Source organism: Polypterus senegalus, chromosome 9 (genome assembly GCF_016835505.1).
Source record: "Polypterus senegalus isolate Bchr_013 chromosome 9, ASM1683550v1, whole genome shotgun sequence".
In the NCBI taxonomy this organism is placed as follows: domain Eukaryota; kingdom Metazoa; phylum Chordata; class Cladistia; order Polypteriformes; family Polypteridae; genus Polypterus; species Polypterus senegalus.
The window spans coordinates 156,733,885-156,754,776 of NC_053162.1; the positions used below are offsets into that span (position 1 = coordinate 156,733,885).

Genomic DNA, 20,892 nt, shown 5'->3' on the forward strand with positions numbered 1-20,892 from the left:
GCCTTGTCATTCCATACCACATATAAATGAACGCCCTTCTTCGTCAAATTAGTCAAGGGTGCTGCCCTTTCAGAGAAGTGGGGCACGAACCGGCGGTAGTACCCCGCTAACCCCAAGAAAGCCTGCACCTGTCTCTTGGTATTCGGACGGGGCCATTCAAGGATGTCTTTTACTTTAGAACATTGACATCTGTCCCCGTCCCACTAGGTAGCCTAAATATTTGGCCTCCTTCAGACTGAAGAAACATTTACGGGGATTTATGCGGAGGCTGGCTTTCGCTAGCGTCGCGAGGACAGTGAATACCTGTAATAGATGCTCCTTCCAGGTACCGGAATAGATGACTACGTCATCCAGGTAGGCGGCACAATAGGACTGGTGGGCCTTTAGCCCTCTGTCCACCAGATGTTGAAAGGTCGCTGGAGCCCCGTGCAGCCCAAATGGCAGGACCTTATATTGCCAATGTCCACTAGGGATACTTATGGCAGTTTTTTCTTTGGCAGATGCCGTTGAGGGAATTTGCCAATACCCTTTAGTCATGTCAAGGGTAGTCAAATATCGAGCCGTACCCAATCGTTCAATGAGGTCATCTACTCTGGGCATCGGGTAGGCATCGAATTTGGAGACCTGGTTAAGACGTCTAAAGTCGTTACAGAATCTCCAAGAGCCGTCTGGCTTAGAAACGAGAACGATAGGACTAGACCAAGGACTATGACTTTCTTCAATAATATCCATGTCCAACATCCGTTGAACTTCAAGTTCTACCTCTGCGCGTTTTGCCTCCAGGAGTTGGTACGGTCTCTCCCGGACTACCACCAATCGCTCAATCAGCGAAGTACGGCCTGGTGACTCGCTCACCACTTTGGGAACGGACAGGATCGTTTGGGTTAACTCCTGTCACTGTAGGGGTGTTAGCTCAGTTCCGAGGTTAAGGGCTGGTGTGCAAGCGAAAAGGGAGAGGGTTCTACCGCTGTCAGGAGACTCCTCCCTGTCTTTCCAAGATTTTAACAAATTTACATGGTATATCATCTCGCTCGGTCGACGACTCGGTCGTTTAACCAAATAAACGATGAGCCCCTTTCTTTCCTTAACCTCATACGGTCCTTGCCAATGAGCCAATAGCTTGGAATGGGAGGTGGGAACGAGCACCATCACTAAATCCCCAGGGTGGAACTCCCGGAGAGTCGAATTGCGATTATAACACCGTGCTTGCGCGCGACTCACATGATCTTTTAGTAGGGGCTTAATCTTGTTTAGTCTGTCGTGCAGTTGCACTACATATTCTAGTATATTTGTGGAAGGTAGGGCCTCTGCTTCCCAACCTTCTTTTATTATATCCAAAAGTCCCCATGGCTGGCGTCCATATAACAGTTCAAAAAGGGAGAAACCTGTAGTGGCCTGAGGTACTTCCCGAAAAGCAAAAAGCACGAGTGGTAAGAGTTGGTCCCAGTTTCTACCGTCTGCGCTGACTACCTTGCGTAGCATCTGCTTGAGAGTCTGATTGAAACGCTCCACCAACCCGTCTGTTTGCGGGTGATAGACAGACGTCTTCAGTTGCTTAATACGGAGTAACCTGGCAACCTCCCTGAACGTATCCGAGGTAAAGGGTGTACCCTGGTCTGTGAGGACTTCCTTGGGTATACCCACTCTAGAAAACAGGATGACCAATTCCTGTGCAATGTTTTTTGTGTTAGCGGAGCGCAGCGGAACCACCTCTGGATATCAAGTTGCGTAATTGACCATGACCAATATATATTTATGGCCACGGTTCGAGGGCTCCAGGGGTCTTACCAGGTCAACCCCTATTCTGTCAAAGGGAATGTCAATTAGGGGTATGGGAACGAGAGGAGCACGGTCCCTCCTAGGTATCTGACGGGTCTGACACTCTGGGCAGGACTGACAAAAACGTCGGACCTCCTCATTAATTCCGAGCCAAAGTTTTCTCGGCCCCGAGGTGGGCGCCAAGGAGGTGGGCATGAGCTAGCTCGCAGATCTCCCACCGGAAGGTACGCAGTACTAGCAACAACTTCCATACCTCACCCTCATGGGTCGGAACTCTATATAACAGATCGTTTTCTAGAACAAAGAAAGACTCCCATGGCATGGAGTCGTCAGCCTGTCGGCTGCCTGGGACAGCAATAGCAATCCGGACAAACTTTAGGGAATCATCATTCCACTGTTCCCTTTTAAATGACGCAGGCGTGGATTTAAATTGATGATCCAGGCTGCTCAGGGGATCTTGTGGCTTGGGGTAAGTAATACCTCCTCGGCTCATTTCCTCACCGCCGGAAACTTCCGGGTCAGGGTCCGTCACCTGAGATTCTTCCCCCCAACATTCTACGTCATCATTGTCTGCACAGCGTGGGAGCTGCGGGGAGGGAGCCGCGCCCATCCATAACCAGACCCAACGAGGCAACAGGAGTGGTTGTTATTTTACTGCTAGTATTATGTGACCAGTCGTGTCCCAAAATCACTGGAAAAGGGGGCTTAGGTAACACTGCAACCGACAATCGAGTCCCCTTTCCAGGAGATGTAACACTCTGCAGAATGATATGATTTTGTCTTTCCATGTACACAAGTGACCTGTAAGTGTTGGTTTAGCCACTGCCGCAGTAAAATATAACGGCGAGCCACAATGGTTATGTTACTGCCGGAATCAAATAGGGCCATCACCGAGTGTCCATTTACTAAGACCACTCCCATATTAGGGATTGCCAGAGGGTGTGACCGAGCACAGTACCTTTCCGTGGTGGCCCAACTGCAGTCCATCGGCAGGCCGGCAGTAGATATCTGACCTCACCACACTTGAAACAGTGTGGGGAGGCTGGCTTCTCTCTGGGCTTTGACGGTGCTTCCGCAGTGCGGCGAGTGGGCTCGGGGGTGACGGCCCGTCCCTGTCGGGCCCCGCGACCTGTCCTTTCCGACCCCCCGGTTCAGTGAACCGCGAGCTGACGCTCCAGGTCTTCCAGGAGACCCTGCATGTCCTTAAAAGGGTGCCGTCGGACCTGCTGGCCGAGGTAACTGGGCATGGCATTGACTAGCCCCTCACATGCCACCTGTTCAACCACTTTCCGGGCTTGGGGACCTTCGGGCCGTAGCCAGCGCCTCATCTTGCCCCAGAACTCAAAGGCCTGTGCTTGGTCTTACCGTCTCTGCGGTGCCCAACCTGGATTTTGTTTTTTCGAGTTCCCAGTTTGTTGCGGCCTGCTTGAGTTGGAGGGATTGGATTTGAGCTGCCATCCTTTGCAGCACGCTATTCAGGTGACTCCTGTATCCTGCCGACTATGCCACTGTAAAGAAATAGACAAAAATTCATAATGGTTTGGGGTTCCTGTATACTGTAGAAAATCAAAGAAAAATAGCAAATTATTGCCACGGTCAAGTACATGAAATCAATGCAACATTTCATAGCTCAAAGATGGCAGCGGAGGAATATTTATGTAGGAGGAGCTGGAAGTAGAGGTATGCTGGGTAGGAGCCGAGATGAATGATGGGATTGATGACGTCATAGGTAGCAGACAGAAGAAGGGCGGAAGTAGCGTAGTGCGGGAACTGGTGAAGGTAGACTCATGGCAGTGGTGTGTCTTTCTTTCTGTAGGAGACAAAGAGAGAAAGGTTAGTACCCGCCACTCCCTCCTGGCATATGACTTTACGATTTCATTTAGGTCCGTCCACGGCCCCCTACTCGCACGTGTGTGACAATATATGTATATATATATGTAATAATATTAATTTAATTGACTTTTTTTACATCGTCAAAAATTCTGCATGTAACAACCAAAAAAATCAAAAAACCTTAAAAATGGCTTAATGTTTTTACACTACTTTGAGTGTATTCCGCAATTATATTTTGATTAAAAAAGGCTATCCATTATATATATTAGATAAGTATGAAATTTTATTTTTAACTACCATAAACATCGTATATTTATTTTGTGGATTCAGCGGCTCTCTTTGCAATTTTTGTTTATTCATTAATAGCTAATGTGTTGGTGTTAAAATTTTTTTGTACAAAAGAAATAGGAATATTTTTTTAATGTGTTCATAATCAAAAAACTAATTTAATTAAATTTTCAAAATCGAAGGTAAAGTATAGATCAAATATAGCTATGATATTTAATTTACAAAATTTATTTATATACATAAAATATTTAACCTGTAATTGATTGTAAACAAATTTTAATTGGAAGAGACTAATTGGAGATTCAGTCTTGTATGTCTGTTATCATCCACTTGATGCTCAGAACATTTGGATAGTCACTGAAAATTGCTGGAATCAATGTGGACACAGCCTGTTTCTCACATGGACAACTTTATGTGACATGTTCAAGGGTAGGAAGTTCTAAGAACCTTTATATATTGGCTAAAGATGGAAAACCTAAAAACATTGTATATAACAAGGCACGTCGGTAAACAATACTAGTATATAAGTCTTCATTGTTTGTTAATTTATTTTAATTTTTAAAGGTTTTTTTTTTTTATTACATTTTTCTCAAACAGTTAAAAAAAACAACTTTATTTTCCTCCCGGGCAACACAGAGTATTTCAGCTAGTTGAAAAATAAACACATAAAACTTTTCTTTTATCCTTAAGCACCTATGCTAAAATGACCTGCTGGGCCAGTATTTAATGTGTTGCGCTGATGACTCCAGACGTGATGCCATTTGAAGCCACCAAGAATGCAAATGTGACAATAATAGCAAAATATTTAATATTAATTTCCAGAGGCAAAATGAATACAAATGAGCAGCCAGAATTGTTCCTATGTCTGGGAACAATTCTTTAAACCGTGTATATTTTTACTGAAAAAATTTATTGCATTCATAATAAATGTGTGAAATGTAATTTAATTACAAAAGCCAAAGCTAAAACCAAAGATCATTATCAAAGCGGAAAGCTACATTTTTCAAAACCTGGAGTTCAAAAATAAACATGCAAAGCTTTGTTTTCATCCTTAAGCACTTATACTAAATGACCTGTTGTTCCGGGATTTAATGTGTCGCGCCGATGACTTCAGTTATGATGCCATTTGACACCTGCGAGATCGCAAGTGTGAAAATAATAACACATTTTATAATACTAAATCTACAAAATTTAATTAAAAGTGAGTAGCGAGAATGATTCTTTTGTATATAAAAAACCCTTAACCCATGCATACTTTTTGCAAGAAAAATTTGTTACATTTGTAAAGCACAATACTCATAACGTTATGTTGAGGCTGGAGTAAGCAGATTTTCCGTTACAGATTAACAAAGTATTACATATCTATTTATTATGAGATTTAGCCATGATGATACCAACAAGGAGCCTTACAGTATATTGTGCCTAGAGCCATTATTTATTTTACAGTCATGACCCAATAAAGTGGCAGGGACAGGAGACTCCACTACATAAAGCTCTAAAATGTTTGTCTTAGGTCAAAGGACAGACCAACCCCAAGCCTGGAAGTGTTTGCAAGGCGACTAGAAATTACCCTTGAAATGCTTATGAGCTTAACAAAATTTCTTTGCCTTACCTTTGAGAAAGTTCCAGAAGGATCTAGCTGCAGACCTCCAGAGTTGTGCTGAACAGCCAATAGAAATGCTTGTTTAAGCCACATAATTTACACATTACAAACTCCAAGAATGGTCTGACTGCAGCCTAAACACAACACTCCTACTACAGGACACACCTACTACAAGACATACCTACTCGACATCATCAGTATGATAACATTCCCACAACCCAAATCTAAGCTACGGTGTTATGGATGTTTTATGTGAAGGACGTCTGTGGTGCTTCTTGAAAGTGGCATGTTGAGAAAATTGTAAATGCCTGCGCAAATGACTGTGCATGCTGCGTAACATGACTAACATGTAATGCTGTTACTCTGCAAATAAAAGAGACTGAGAAATAATAATGGGTTTGGGACCTGCCATGTACCCCTTTTAGTTCTTAGAAATCAAAAATGAAAGTAAAAGATAAAGACTAGTATCCTGTGGATTTTAAATCTTGGGAAAAAGGTCTTCTCTGTTGAGGAGCTGCGGCCTCTAAATGGGCATTATTTGAATGGGCACTGATTTTCAGTGCCTTTGCTGGAAGGTATCTTTATGGGCAGAAGACATGGGATGTCCAAGACTATGCCGAAAGTGACATCCTGGCCCCTCCTGGGATTCGTCCCCTGTTATCTGTAGGAAGTGAGAAGAGATTGTTAGCAGTCCAATTTGACCTGACACACCACATTATTATCTTACCTTTTCAGAGCCATCCAAATGCTCTCCAAACTAAGCATGCGTGCTGGCATGCGTAAATGTAAAAACAACGAAATGTTCTCATATTTTTGCAATTTGATTGGTTCCCCAATGGAGCAGAGCTGTGTAGATCTGCAGGTGGATGCTACTGACAAGGCCAATGACTTTGGATTTACAGGGCCTGGTGATGAAAGAGCTCAGAAGTCAGAGGCATAGAATGCCAAAGTTGATAAGAGGAGTATGGGAATATAGAAGGTATTTATAGGCATGCGTTTAAAGCTGGCTCACTGCAGTAGGCATCTGACAAGAGCAGTTAGGGAAGAACTGTATAGGTAAGCCAAGCGAGGCTATTTGTTGTTGCTCATGTCTTATATGTGTACCATCTATATCTGAGTTTGTTAAGGGTTTTCAAATAATTGAAAACAATTTGAAATACAGCTACCAGGAAGGCATTCCAGCAGTTAGAATGACTCATGTACAAAACAAATGAAGAAAATTGATAACACACACAAAAAAGGAAAAATATCTTGTCTATATTGTTCAGTTAAGACTTAAGTGTCTAGGTTACATTTCATAAAGTTTCTATATGTTCTCACATACACTAAGACCTGCATTTAGACAAACATTCAGGCAGAAAACTAAATGCCTTTAAGGCCTTTCTGCCTCACAGTTTATGTTTCTGACTGTCTAACTGCAATCTGAGATCATTCTGTTGTAACTGAATATATATTAAGAACATTCCATTGGCTTGTTAGCTTAAAGGGGTAAAGCAGAATCTTCATCTATCTATCTATCTATCTATCTATCTATCTATCTATCTATCTATCTATCTATCTATCTATCTATCTATCTATCTATCTATCTGTCTGTCTGTCTGTCTGTCTGTCTGTCTATCTCAATAGCCACGGGCAATAATAAAATCAAGTGGCTAGACTTTTGGAATCTCTGCTGCAACCGTTCTTCACTTCTTTGGCCCTTACTGTATGTCAGGTTCCCTTTTGAGAGTCAGGAAGGTGCAAGGTGGACTGAAAGCAAAGTTTAATTTTGGACTCGACCTTTTGATTATTATAGCTGCTGAACTTAGAGTCATGACTGTGATCAAAAACAAAGATCCATTTCCAGAGTCATTTTCCAAGTGAGCATATTTCAAGGAGCAGGTAAGGTCATAATCCTCAACAGAGGCAGGAGGAGGTGAGCAATCCAACGCTGATGTTAAAAATAACAAGCATAAAGCAAGAAATTCAGAAGCAGAAAACTGTGCTTGGAAACAAGAAACAGGAGGAGGTGTGCTGCAGCAAAATGACGAGATGTTACGAGCTGCCCTTACTCTTCTATGTGTTTATATTGATTGCTTTAGGTTGTATATTTAAGATGCCCCCATTTAGTTTATCTAAAATCACTAATGAATTGTAGATGTCACTACTATTGAATATTTTTACATTATATGTAAAAGGGCGGCACAGTGGTTATCATTACTGTCTCACATTTCCAGGGATCAGAGTTTGGTGTCCATCCTGGCCACTGTATGTATAAAGTCATACATTTACCTTACAGATGATATTAATATGTTCACAAAAGAACAAATACTGCAACCATAAACACATGATACATTAAATTGTTATAAGGAAAATGTATGTATACAGCTCAAAACCCTGAAATTATCTCAACAGAGAACCTATTGTCTTAATATTTATCCTGGTGCTGAGGTTATTGGTATTTTCTTTGTAACACTTCTAAAAGTTACTGGTTTGGGCCTCTGGAATTCACCCTTGAATTGGGTGACCTTTCTATTTTAATGAAGACACAGCTTCCTTTCTCCCTGATCTTGAAGCAGGACTCAGCTGTATTAATCTTTTAAACCAAATACTACTTCTTCAGTTACTTCAATAATTTACAGCTGAACTGACCTAAAAGACAGGATGAATGATAAATATGTGTGTTTAAATTCAAACAAAAAAAAAACAAAGTTCTTTCATTGGGTGGTACTTCTGTCAATATTAAATTAATACTAATAGCTCAAAAAGCTTGAATTTTAGTTTAGCTGACTCTATCCAGACTTTTGGTGTTGTCTTTATTAAGTTTTAACATTTGTGTGCACTCTGAAATCTCTGAAATTTAGATTCTGATTCTATGATGTTTAAAACATTGAGAAAAGCTGATATTAGTGTGGTGTCTGTGGAAACCTATGTACAATGAGAACATCCAAAAAAATGACCTTTTTCAAAAAAGTTACATCATATTTGCCTTGTTACAGGATCCAAGCTTATTGATTTTGGTTCAATTTGGTTGAATATGTATTGTATTTCTTTATCACAGTTTTACCTGTGTCCAACAATAACTGCTATAGAAAATGTTTAATTTAAATAGGATTTTTGCAGTCTGTTCCGTTTAGTCATAGGACCAGAACAACTGATTATGCAAAATGTTTGCATGACCAGTTTTTGAGATACATTATTTATTTAAATATACATGTATACACACACACACACACACACATTCACACACACTCAAAGAAATTTATAAGTGAAGGCAAATGAACAAACAAACACACACACACAGCAATTGATCTGTAAAGACTGACATGCATAGAGACCATTAAGTCACCCCTGTACTGATCTGTCTATCCCTGTACTGATCTGTCTATCTGTGTAGCTTATTTACTCACATTCGACCCATTATGTTTAGTTTCAAATTAAATAGTAGTATTTAAGTTGCTCACTTCATTCAATTTCCTGTTCATTTTACTCTCCATTTATTTGTGTATATAATAATTACATGTTAATGCACTTGATTGTGTATTACTGTATAGTACGAGTACAATCAGTTGTAGTATATTATAAAATCTTCTACTGTTTGAGTTCCTGTGGTATCATTGAAGTGAAATTTACTGAACAGTATGGACTATTCCAGACCATTAAGCTATACTATATTTGTAATATGGTATATTCAACTGGGTTTATTAATAGAAGTGCATTTCAAATAAATAAATGGAATGAAATTAAATATTTCATTTTGTTTCTGCTATGTACTTGCAATCGTTTTGTTGATCCATAATAAAAGAAAGATATTTTTAATATCTAGAATTATGACTTAACAAAACTCTTTAATCCAGTTCATGGCTCATTTCAAGGTAGGAACCTATCTAGAGTGGGGTACAGTCACATATACACTCAAATTAGAATTGAAATTTAACTGAACTATCTTCGGAATATGCAATATAACTGAAATTCCCCTTGGTACAACCCATACAGATATAGAGTTAACATGGAAACTATGCATTTACAGCCATCAGATGCAGTTTTAAGAAACATAACCTGTAAGGCAGAAGAGGTGAACCATTTTTACAATGGCTCAGGCATTTTGGAAGAGCCAGTCTTAGAAGTTAATGCCTTGAGTTAAACTTATATTAGTGTTTGCTTAGTTTGAATAGAATATAATTTTCTTTCATAGCTATAGATTATGGTATAGCCTTTACTCCCTGTAGTTAACGTGAAATAGAACCTTCTTAGCTTTATCTGTACTACAGCGTGTTAAGTCACTTTGGAATTAGTCTTATTGCTAGCATGGACTGTTAGATCCATTTGCAGTTTGTAAAGGGGATAGGCATAAAGTTTTCTGACCGTTTAGGAATGGCTCGACTGTGTGGGCAAACTTAAAGAAAGATAAAAAACATAAACTGAATTTTCTTTAAACAAGGACTATACTTTGCAATACCAACTTTTTTCTCTATTTTTTGTGAACTGATTTATTTTGAATCTTTACAAAAGCTTTTAAAAATTAAGATATTTTGTCTGTGGAATCATTTCAATATGTCACGCTATAGCCAGAATCCCATGAAGCAAACTACAGCTGCAGAGCTTTGGTAAGTTTTGGTAAACGCAGCTACATATACCTGTATGTCACTTGGTCTAGAGGAACCTCAAAAGCAAAACTTAAAATTCCTGATGCTGAAAGTAAGGGAAACTAATTCTCAATGACGAAAGAGTGTTTAGTGAAAATTATGTGTAAAAAGAAGTATTTTCTGCTTAAATATGTTATTTAATTCAATGGGGAGTTACATAAGAATGCAAGATTTAGATAGACAGATAGAAATCAATTGAAATGTGGCTTTTTACAGAAAATCAATAATAGCATTATATTATTATATATACGTACTAAAAATAATATTCTCGTGACGATACAGTCCAAACATCCAGAGGAAGAAAGTATATTGGCCAGGTTAATAAGTTTTGTTGTCTTTATTTTTTAACACCAAAACAAGAAAGAAAACGGCCAATGAACTATGTACTATACACACTACCAATGTTGTGGCCTTGAGGGATGCTGTCTTCTCCACCCTGGTGTTCTGGCTCCAGGACATACCAGACTGCCTGTCTGTCAATGGCCCATTAGTTGGCTTCTTCTCTGCTTTTTTCCTCTCTCAACACAGTTTCCAATGACCTGTTAAACAGTCCAAAAATAAAAAAAAGAAACTTCCCCCACCTTGCCACAATCCCCTTTTTATCTGCAGGTCATTTGCATTTGCAGCCCAACTGGAAATCTGCTGATTCACTGATCCCAGTTTTCACAGGCCCTCCTTCTCTTAGCCAGAAGAGGCCCTGAGTTCCATTAGACATTCCATTCTTTATTTATTTTTTTTTATTAATAATTCAACTGGACATTACAGTATTACAATAATATATACTGTATAATAATATGTCATGTCATATTCTAACTCACGTAATCCAGAACAAGGTGGCAGTGTGCGTGGGAAATTATACCAGTTAGCAGAGGGTGCAAGGCAGGAACAAAACCTGGACAGGTCACCAATCCATCACAGAATATCTCTCTATTAAAAATGTTTTCTGCCCTGTCCGCGTTATTCAGCCTTTACCACTCCCCTCCACACTGCTCACCCAATCATCACTCTTACAGCTCACTTCCTCTCTCCATACCACCCCCTCTCAGTGCTAACTCGCCCTTCAGTGCAGTCAGTTATAATGGCAAGGCAAACAATCAAATTTTCTATTCAAGTACGTTGAGTTTAAGATTGTGTTAGAAAAGAATGGCAACAGCTGATAACGAACATCGTTTTAAATTTACTTTTTGTTATATTTTATTACGCTTTACTTTTTACTTCTACTTTTTACTTTGTTTTATTATTCATTGGTATTTGAAATAGAAAGTTGTAGTGAAATACTGGCTTTCTATCTATAATAACTCAAGACCATACTCTTCTATATACCATCTCTTTAAATACAATTGCCTTCTCTAACTGAAGGAGCACCCCTATGCCCTTTGAGCTGCTCAGCCTTCGTGGGGTGGTGAAGTAAGCAAGCAGGGGGAAGAAACTTTTAGTATATAACAATATTATATTTAATAATGCATACAATATAATATAATAATATGTATTATGAGAAAAAAACAACCCCCTCTCGCATACACCAGAATCACTAAAAAGAAAGAAGAAGAAAAACTTCTGACTAGGCAGGTACAGTCATAAAAGCATGCAAGTGTACAAGTTATTTCTTCATTTTCTCATTCTTCTTTTGTGTGCTGTGCACCTGTCCAATATTACAGCCTTCTTTGCACGAATGGCAGGATGTGATGTTAAAGCTACCTACAGCTATATATATATATATACCACCACACGTTTATTTACAATTACTATTTACAAAAGTCAATTTGCTCACAAACCCCCAGAAATTCCTGGCCACACAATGCCTTCTTCTTCGGGCTGCCTCCACACTCTCTTCTGCTTCGTCCTGCTTCCACCCGACTCCAGCCTCGAATGAAGGGAGGCAGCCCCTTTTATCCACACCCGGATGTGCTTCAGGTGCTCCCCGGTAATCACCCGCCAACACGCCCCAGTGTGGCGGAAGTGCCGGCTGTACTCCCGGAGTGCGTGTTGGCGGAAGTGCCGGCTGTACTCCCGGAAGCACTCCGGGTGTCCCTGCTTCTCTTCCCCCCAGCACTTCCTGATGTGGCAGAAGTGCTGAGGTCCATGGCTCCAAAGGCATTGGGGCACCCCCTGGCGGTGACCACGGGCCCCTACAGGGTTGTGCTTCCAAGCCCTCTACCCGTGGCCCCCAAAGCAACCAGTGTGGCAGCCCCCACGCCCTCTTCCGGTCCTTCACGGCATCCCGGCCGGGTCGACGCTCCTGGCATCCCTGACTATATATATATATATATATATATATATATATATATATATATATATATATATATCTATACTAATAAAAGGCAAAGCCCTCACTGACTCACTCACTGACTGACTGACTGACTCATCACTAATTCCCCAACTTCCCGTGTGGGTGGAAGGCTGAAATTTGGCAGGCTCATTCCTTACAGCTTCCTTACAAAAGTTGGGCAGGTTTCATTTCGAAATTCTACGCGTAATGGTCATAACTGGAAGGTATTTTTCTCCATTTACTGTAATGGAGTTCAGCTAGAAAGCCGTGGGGGGCGGAGTTTCGTGTGACATCATCACGCCTCCCACGTAATCACGTGAACTGACTGTCAACGCACTACGTAGAAAACCAGGAAGAGCTCCAAAACGCGCTGAAGAAAACATGCATTATATAATTGAAAAGGCAGCGAAACAATAAGAAGCGAGCGAGTGACATATACTACCATATTAATGAGTGCTGCTACTTCGGAAAGAAAGCAAGGTGTAAACCTAAACTTTAAATTAAGTTAACAGACAGGGTGCCGCTGGTGTTTCTCATGCCCACGGGTAATGCAGGATACAAGTTTAATGAGAGGACGCAGGATATAAACGAGAGTTTTGATCACTTTGTAACTAAGTTAAAATTGCAGGTGAAGGGGTGTGCTTATGCAAATTCCGAGAGACTGTGTTTGAGGGGATTGACAGTTAACGCGGTTGGGGGAGTCACGTCATCATATCCCCTCCCATTTACCTCATTTCGCTCTGAAGCAACTTCATCACACTGCCACCAAATACTCACAGAAAAATCCACAAGTTAATACACACGCTGTCTCTAGAGTTTCTCCACACTCAATGTATTCCTCGCATCCTCGTTATACCCTCTGATCTCCCATTTCAATTCAAATGCCTCAAATTTCCAGTAAGGCTCTGCTTCGCGATGACAATTAATAAGTCTCAGGGACAGACACTACAAAAGGTTGCCATTGATTTCAGGCAAGATTGCTTTTTTCCTGGACAACTATACTTGCATTCTCAAAAGTGAGCTCGCACAGCTTCATCATATTACAACCGGAGTGCAGCCAGAAACTTTTAAGTACCGGGTCTTAGATAAGATTAAATTAAGCCGTAGACATCGCAACATCACACAAGATAGCAGCTCACGAGAACTTACTGAACGCAGTACGAGTGATCACTTCCATGCATCAAACCTGTTCAAAAAACGCATTACACAATTTACAAGGTGATGGCTTTCTATGGCGTTCGTTTATAAAGCAGCGGAGAGGCTGTGTGAAGGCAGCTACACAGAAAAAGCAGAGCGCCACACTCTGAATGTATTGCTGGCATCACCGTTATACCCTCTGATCTCCCATTTAAATTGAAATGCCTCAAATTTCCAGTAAGGCTCTGCTTCGCGATGACAATTAATAAGTCTCAGGGACACACCCTACAAAAGGTTGCCATTGATTTGAGGCAACATTGCTTTCCTCCTGGACAAAACTATACGTTGCATTCTCAAAAATATATATATACACCCCGATCTACATACTGTCAAATAAACGACCCACACACCATAGCGCAACATGAGAGGCTTCACCTTTGGCGCTGACGTCTTAGGTTCGATTCGCGAGAGTGGGTGCAGTGCGTGTGTACTGCCTGATGAGCCCAGAATTAGGGCAAAGCACGTGCCGCGTACTGTTTGCATTATTTGATAGTAAAACTATTTCAATATATTCAATATATATATATCAGCGCTTAATGATTCATTTTACTCTCGCAACCCCTGTTTGGGAAGAAGTATGAAAAATATGAGGTTAAGCAGAAAACCAGATCACCAATTTAAGCTTTAGGAATCATAGATACTTTATTCGACATCAATGATTGTTTTGGTAAAGCCATACTCGGTGTAATCCTCCTTCCATGTTATAATTTTTCCGCGACTAGCCAAGATTAAATAAACGGAAAAAAAGTAAGAGCGAAGCGAGGGTGACGCAGGCAGGCAGGCGACAGCTCAATAGCTCAATTTGGATATACTACAGTAGGTTCTATTTAGTCGCCAGAAATATCTTTGGTAGGAATGGAAGTTGGATTTAGTCTTTAAATTTCTATGGTGAAGAAAAATTTATGCAATGATGATTAAATTTAACTTTCATTCCTACTAAACATATTTCTGTTGACCAAATAAAAATTACTTATATTTAAAATTTAAATAGAACTTGAACAAATACGATAGTTCATAATACCCACACAGCACTATGGGAACGTAAGATTACGAGTCATCCGTTTTAACAAGCAGCATATTGCACTGATACGAAATAGCCTGCCCATTTAATTATTTAGGAATGGATAGATAAATTAAGATTTTGTACAAATAATGTTTTAAATTTTTCTTCCTCGATGGATTCTGTGCACCCCCAGCAACAGCTCCTCGCACCCCAAAGGAGATATTTGTATATATATATATATATATATATATATATATATATATATATATATATATATATATACATATATAGATAGATAGATATAGGTGTATGTAAATGTGTATCTGTATATATATTAGATATGTGTGTATATATATATATATATATGCCAGCAACACTCATGACAATGACAAAACAATTACATTTTCAATCATGTTACATTATTATTAAAATGTTTCCTTTTCTTTTTCATTACTTCTTTAACACACTACTTCTCTGCTGCAAAGCGCGGGTATTTTGCTATATATGCATATGTATATCTGTGTATATGTATATATATATGTATATGTATGTGTCTGTATGTATGTATGTGTGTGTGTCTGTGTATGTGTGTGTGTGTCTGTGTCTATATATATGACAGCAACACTCATATCAGTGACAAAACAATTACATTAACAATCATCTTACGTTATTTTTAAAATGTTTCCTTTTCTTTTTTCATAACTTCTTTAACACACTACTTCTCCGCTGCGAAGCGCGGGTATTCGGCTGTATACTAATAGAAGGCAAAGCCCTCACTGACTGACTCACTCACTCACTCACTCACTCACTCACTCACTGACTCATCACTAATTCTCCAACTTCCCATGTAAGTAGAAGGCTGAAATTTGGCAGGTTTATTCCTTACAGCTCACTTACAAAGGTTAAGCAGGTTTCATTTCGAAATTCTACATGTAACGGTCATAACGGTCGACAACGTCCGCCATGTTGAACTTTCTTATTCATGGCCCCATCTTCACGAAATTTGGTAGGCGGCTTCCCTGCACTAACTGAAACCGATGTATGTACTTATTTCGATAGTATGACGCCACTGTCGGCCGCCATATTGAACTTTCCAAACTTCACTAAATCTCCAACTTCCCGTGTAGGTAGAAGGCTGAAATTTGGCAGGCTCATTCCTTACAGCCTACTTACAAAAGTTAAGCAGGTTTCATTTCGAAATTCTATGCGTAACGGTCATAACGGTCAACAACGTACGCCATGTTGAGCTTTCTTATTTATCAATCAATCAATCAATCAATCAACATTTATTTATACAGCACATATTCAAACAAAAAAATGTAGCTCGAAGTGCTTTACAAAATGAATAGAAAAATAGAAGACACAATAAAAAATAAACATAGGTCAACATTAATTAACACAGAATAAGTAAGGTCCGATGGCCAGGGTGGACAGAAAAAACAAAAAAAAACTCCAAAAGCTGGAGAAAAAATAAAATCTGTAGGGGTTCCAGACCACGAGACCGCCCAGTCCCCTCTGGGCAATCTACCTAACATAAGTCAAACAGTCCTCTTTGTATTTAGGGTTTTCATGGAAGGACCTGATGATGATGGTCACGTAGACTTCTGGCTTTCAGTCCATCAATGTTGGAGCATCATGATGCTTTGAGTAGGTGGTGGTGGCACAGGCCGCCACCACAAAGAAACCGGAAAAAGAAACAGAAGAGACAGTTGGGGTCAGTACAGATTTTGGAGCCATTGTGAATAGTTATTATGATGAATTGAACATACAGAGTATCAGTATTAAGTTAAAGTGAAGTTAGGAGAAAGCCATGTTAAAGTAATGTGTTTTCAGCAGTGTTTTAAAGTGCTCTACTGTATTTGCCTGGCAAATTCTTATTGGCAGGCTATTCCAGATTTTAGGTGCATAACAGCAGAAGGCCGCCTCACCACTTCTTTTAAGTTTAGCTTTTGGAATTATAAGGAGACACTCATTTGAAGATCTAAGGTTACGATTTGGAATATAAGGTGTCAGGCATTCCGATATATAAGATGGAGCGAGATTATTTAAGGCTTTATAAACCATAAGCAGTATTTTAAAGTCAATCCTGAATGACACAGGCAACCAATGTAGTGACATCAAAATTGGAGAAATGTGTTCGGATTTTCTTTTCCTAGTTAGGATTCTAGCAGCTGCATTCTGCACTCGTTGCAAGTGATTTATGTCTTTTTTGGGTAGTCCTGAGAGGAGTGCGTTACAGTAATCTAGTCTACTGAAAACAAAAGCGTGAATTAATTTCTCAGCATCTTTCAATGATATAAGAGGTCTAACTTTTGCTATGTTTCTTAAGTAAAAAAATGCTGTCCTTGTGGTCTGATGAATATGTGATTTAAAATTCAGATTACAGTCAACGGTTACCCCTAAATCTTACTTCCGTCTTAACTTTCAATCCTAGTGCTTCAAGTTTATTTCTGATAACCTCTTTGAATCCATTATTGCCAATTACTAAAATTGCAGTTTTCTCTTTATTTAGTTTGAGAAAATTACTATTCATCCATTCAGAAATACCAGTAAGACATTGTGTTAGTGAATCGAAAGAGTCGGAGTCATCAGGTGCTATTGATAAGTACAGCTGTGTGTCATCAGCATAGCTGTGGTAACTCACGTTGTAACCTGAGATAATCTGACCTAACGGAAGCATGTAGATTGAGAAAAGCAGCGGACCCAGGATAGAGCCTTGTGGAAAACCATATTGGATATCACGTGACTTTGAGATGTGATTACCACAACTCACAAAGAATTTTCTACCTGCCAGGTAGGATTCAAACCAATTTAAGACACTGCCAGAGAGGCCCACCCATTGACTAAGGCGATTTCTAAGAATATTATGATCAATGGTGTCAAATGCGGCACTCAGATCTAAGAGGATGAGAACAGATAAATGGCCTCTGTCTGCATTTACCGCAAGTCATTTACTACTTTAACAAGTGCAGTTTCTGTGCTGTGATTTGTTCTGAAACCTGACTGAAATTTATCAAGAATAGCATGTTTATTGAGGTGGTCATTTAACTGCATAATAACTGCCTTCTCCAGAATTTTACTTAAGAAGGGCAGGTTAGAGATGGGTCTAAAATTTTCAAAGGCAGAGGGGTCAAGATTATTTTTCTTGAGCAGGGGTTTAACTACAGCAGTCTTAAGACAGTCTGGAAAGACCCCCGTATCTAATGACGAATTAACTATGTCCAGAATATTATCAATTAGCACGTCTGATATTTCTTTGAATTTATGGCCCAATCTTCACGAAATTTGGTAGGTGGCTTCCCTGCGCTAACCGAAACCAATGTACGTACTTATTTCAGTGGTGTGACGCCACTGTCAGCAGCCATATTGAACTTTCCAACGTCACTAATTCTCCAACTTCCTGTGTAGGTAGAAGGCTGAAATTTGGTACTTATTTCGGTGGTATGATGCCACTGTCGGCCACCATATTGAACTTTTCAACGGTCTTTGTTACTTATGGGCCCATCTTCAAGAAATTTTTGTATGCGGGTTCCCAACACTAACTGAATCCTACTTACGTACATATATACCTCCATAGCCTGCAGCTCGGTCACCGTGTGAGGTGGTGTTGGTTCCCCCATCCCACCTCCCACGTTGTTGGCTGCCTGCCTATATAAGGCCGTCTGTCACTCCAGTCTCTACATTCCCTTCCTTGCTTCGCCACGGTATTCACGTCTCCCTTCTGATAAGTACAGCCTTTTTATTTAATCCACGGCTTCTCCGCTGTTTTATTGTTCATTTATTACGATTATAGTTATTGTGTAGGTATTTTAGACTTACTTTACATTGTTCAGGTACCCATTTCCTTTATCATTCCAACCGTACCCCCATTAACATGTCTATCGATGTGATCACCATCGATCAAAGAACTGTCACTTACCAAGTGGTTTCCATGCCCAGAGATGGTACCTGCCTTTTCTATTCTCTTTGTTACATATTGCACGGCCATATCAGGCTCACTCTTGATATCCGGAGGAACATTGTGTCTTATGTATTGAATGACTAGGACAGGTTCAAGGTGTGGACTGATGACGGTACAGGAGATAATTATACTACACAGGAGCACTAGAAGAGTGAAATGCTTAAGCCCTTCACCTATGCATCAGCATGCGAGTTGATGGCTGCTGCTAAATTGTTCGGTTGTCGCTTTCAAGTGTACTGAAATGGCCAAATATTTTACACCTTTGGACAACCGCCAATTCCTCTTAAACATCTTAGATTCACAGTTGACGATTTCAGTAGTGGACACTTTGATGTTTAGAAATGTTTAAACTCTCAAAAGCTGGATATGAAGTTATCAATGAAACAGGTTGTATACTTACAACGCTTGACAGATGCCGAATGTCTCTTCAACACAAGTCCTACAAATACTGTCGTCATTGAAACAAACCATGAAACTCAAACCGATTATGACAGCAGCAATCCAAGCTGTGAGATTTGAAACAAGATTACAGTTCACATGGCCAACTGTACGTTGCATGCTCAAGAGTAAGCTCAGCGCACAGCTACAGCTTGGTCATGTTATAACTTGAGGGCCGAACTGACAACGTGGCATACAAAGAGATCCTTAACAAATAATTATTGGTATATTTTCCCTCAGTTTAAAAAGGTTTAATTTTCTTCTTAATAAAAATTTTAAGGCAGTACTTCGCTGCTGCGAAGCGCGGGTATTTTGCTAGTATATATATATATATATATATACAGTATACAGTATACTGTATATATATATATATAGTAAAAAGAAAGCACAGACAGTATAAAGTTTGGGGTTTTCCGGCCCCGTATATTGCGGACACTCCACAACAATCAAAAAAAAGGTCAAAGATATAAACAAAACTGTTCATATGCGCGACGCCGTTCAGAGGCGTCGGTGGCCATTTTATAGGGGAGGAGCCGGAAGTGGAGGAATGCTGGGAAGGAATCGTGAGGGAGGATGGGACTGCTGACGTCAAGGAAGATGGCGGAGGAAGGGCGGAAGTGGACGTACTGCGGGAAGGTTACAATGGCGTGGCGTCTTTTTTCCTGGAAGACAAAGGAGAAAGGTTAGTACCCCGCCACTCCCTACCGGCGAACGTTTTTCGAAGCAATGCAAGGTCCGTCCACGGCCTCCTACTCGCGCATGCGTGACAATATATATACATATGTGTGTGTGTGTGTGTGTATGGAACACAGCCACTGGAAATTTCTACTCACACTTAACAAATTGCAAGATTTTTTAAAAGTGTCTCATGTTTTTAATAGTTAAATCATGAGTGAAAACATCAAATGTAATTTCCTACTTCAATTTCTAGTTCACAGCTTTTTCTTGTTGGCATGATTTTTTTTTTGTAATGCTTCAGTGCCTTTTAAAAGTGTTTGTTTTAGAAACCCTACCCTGCACTATGCAAAATCTTAAAGGAATTATTTCCTTCTCTGTGACACATTCAATGAAATCAGGGAGAAAATAAATTATTCAAGTTTCTTAAACTATGTCAACTTAATTACAACAGTAATAAACAGAAGCATAATTATTCAATTGTGTATTTTGCACAGAACATTTGCCCCAGGCAAGTGGTTAAAATAATATAATAAATGTGCATTTTATTTTAGCTTAATAAATTTCTCATTAAAGAAAACACACACACATTTTTTTCAGTGTTAAAACTATTAAATTATTATAGTCAATGATTTTGAGAACACTAGAAGCTGTAAAATCTGTTGTTCCTTAATTGCTAATTTGCACTTAATATAATTTCAATTATAATATGAAGCACATGTGATTGGCTGGCTGGCTGCCAATGTGGAAAAGGGAGGCACAGAATGGCGCCAAACCCAGAGAAAGTGAGAGAAAGAGAGAGCAAAACATGCACTGGCACAGGCAAAGTATGTTATAATACTAGCACACACCTACCATGTGGCATCTGTGTTTCTCCCAGAAAAAGACAAGTTGTAGAACTTCATTGTGGTGGGCCACACTGTAAAGTATCAGTTAATATATGAACCCTATTATGGTACAGCCAGTGGGATAATTACCTATGTTTTTTACACATTTGTATATATATACAGTATATATAAAATATGTCTGTCTGTCTGTCTGTCTGTCTGCTTTTCACGAGAGAACTACTTAATGGATTTAGATCAGGTTTTTTCTACAATTTGCTTGAAGATTCCGGTTGATTTTGCGACTTCTCTCATCGTGCAAAGTATCATAGTTTGCTTGCAGAACTGATTTATTTGTGCGAATCCAAGAGAGATGCAGCGGGCTGAGATACCCTCC

At 39.7% G+C, this 20,892-nt stretch overlaps 1 protein-coding gene across 1 annotated transcript in view; it reads left to right on the forward strand.

Annotated features, from left to right (window-relative positions):
- Positions 1-3,480: 3,480 nt before the first annotated feature.
- Positions 3,481-20,892, forward strand: part of LOC120534924 (somatolactin-like) — a 97,824-nt gene continuing 80,412 nt past the window's right edge. Inside the window, exon 1 of the mRNA XM_039762428.1 lies at positions 3,481-3,558. Within this exon, the coding sequence (XP_039618362.1) occupies positions 3,481-3,558 (78 nt within the window). The remainder of the gene's footprint in view (positions 3,559-20,892) is intronic.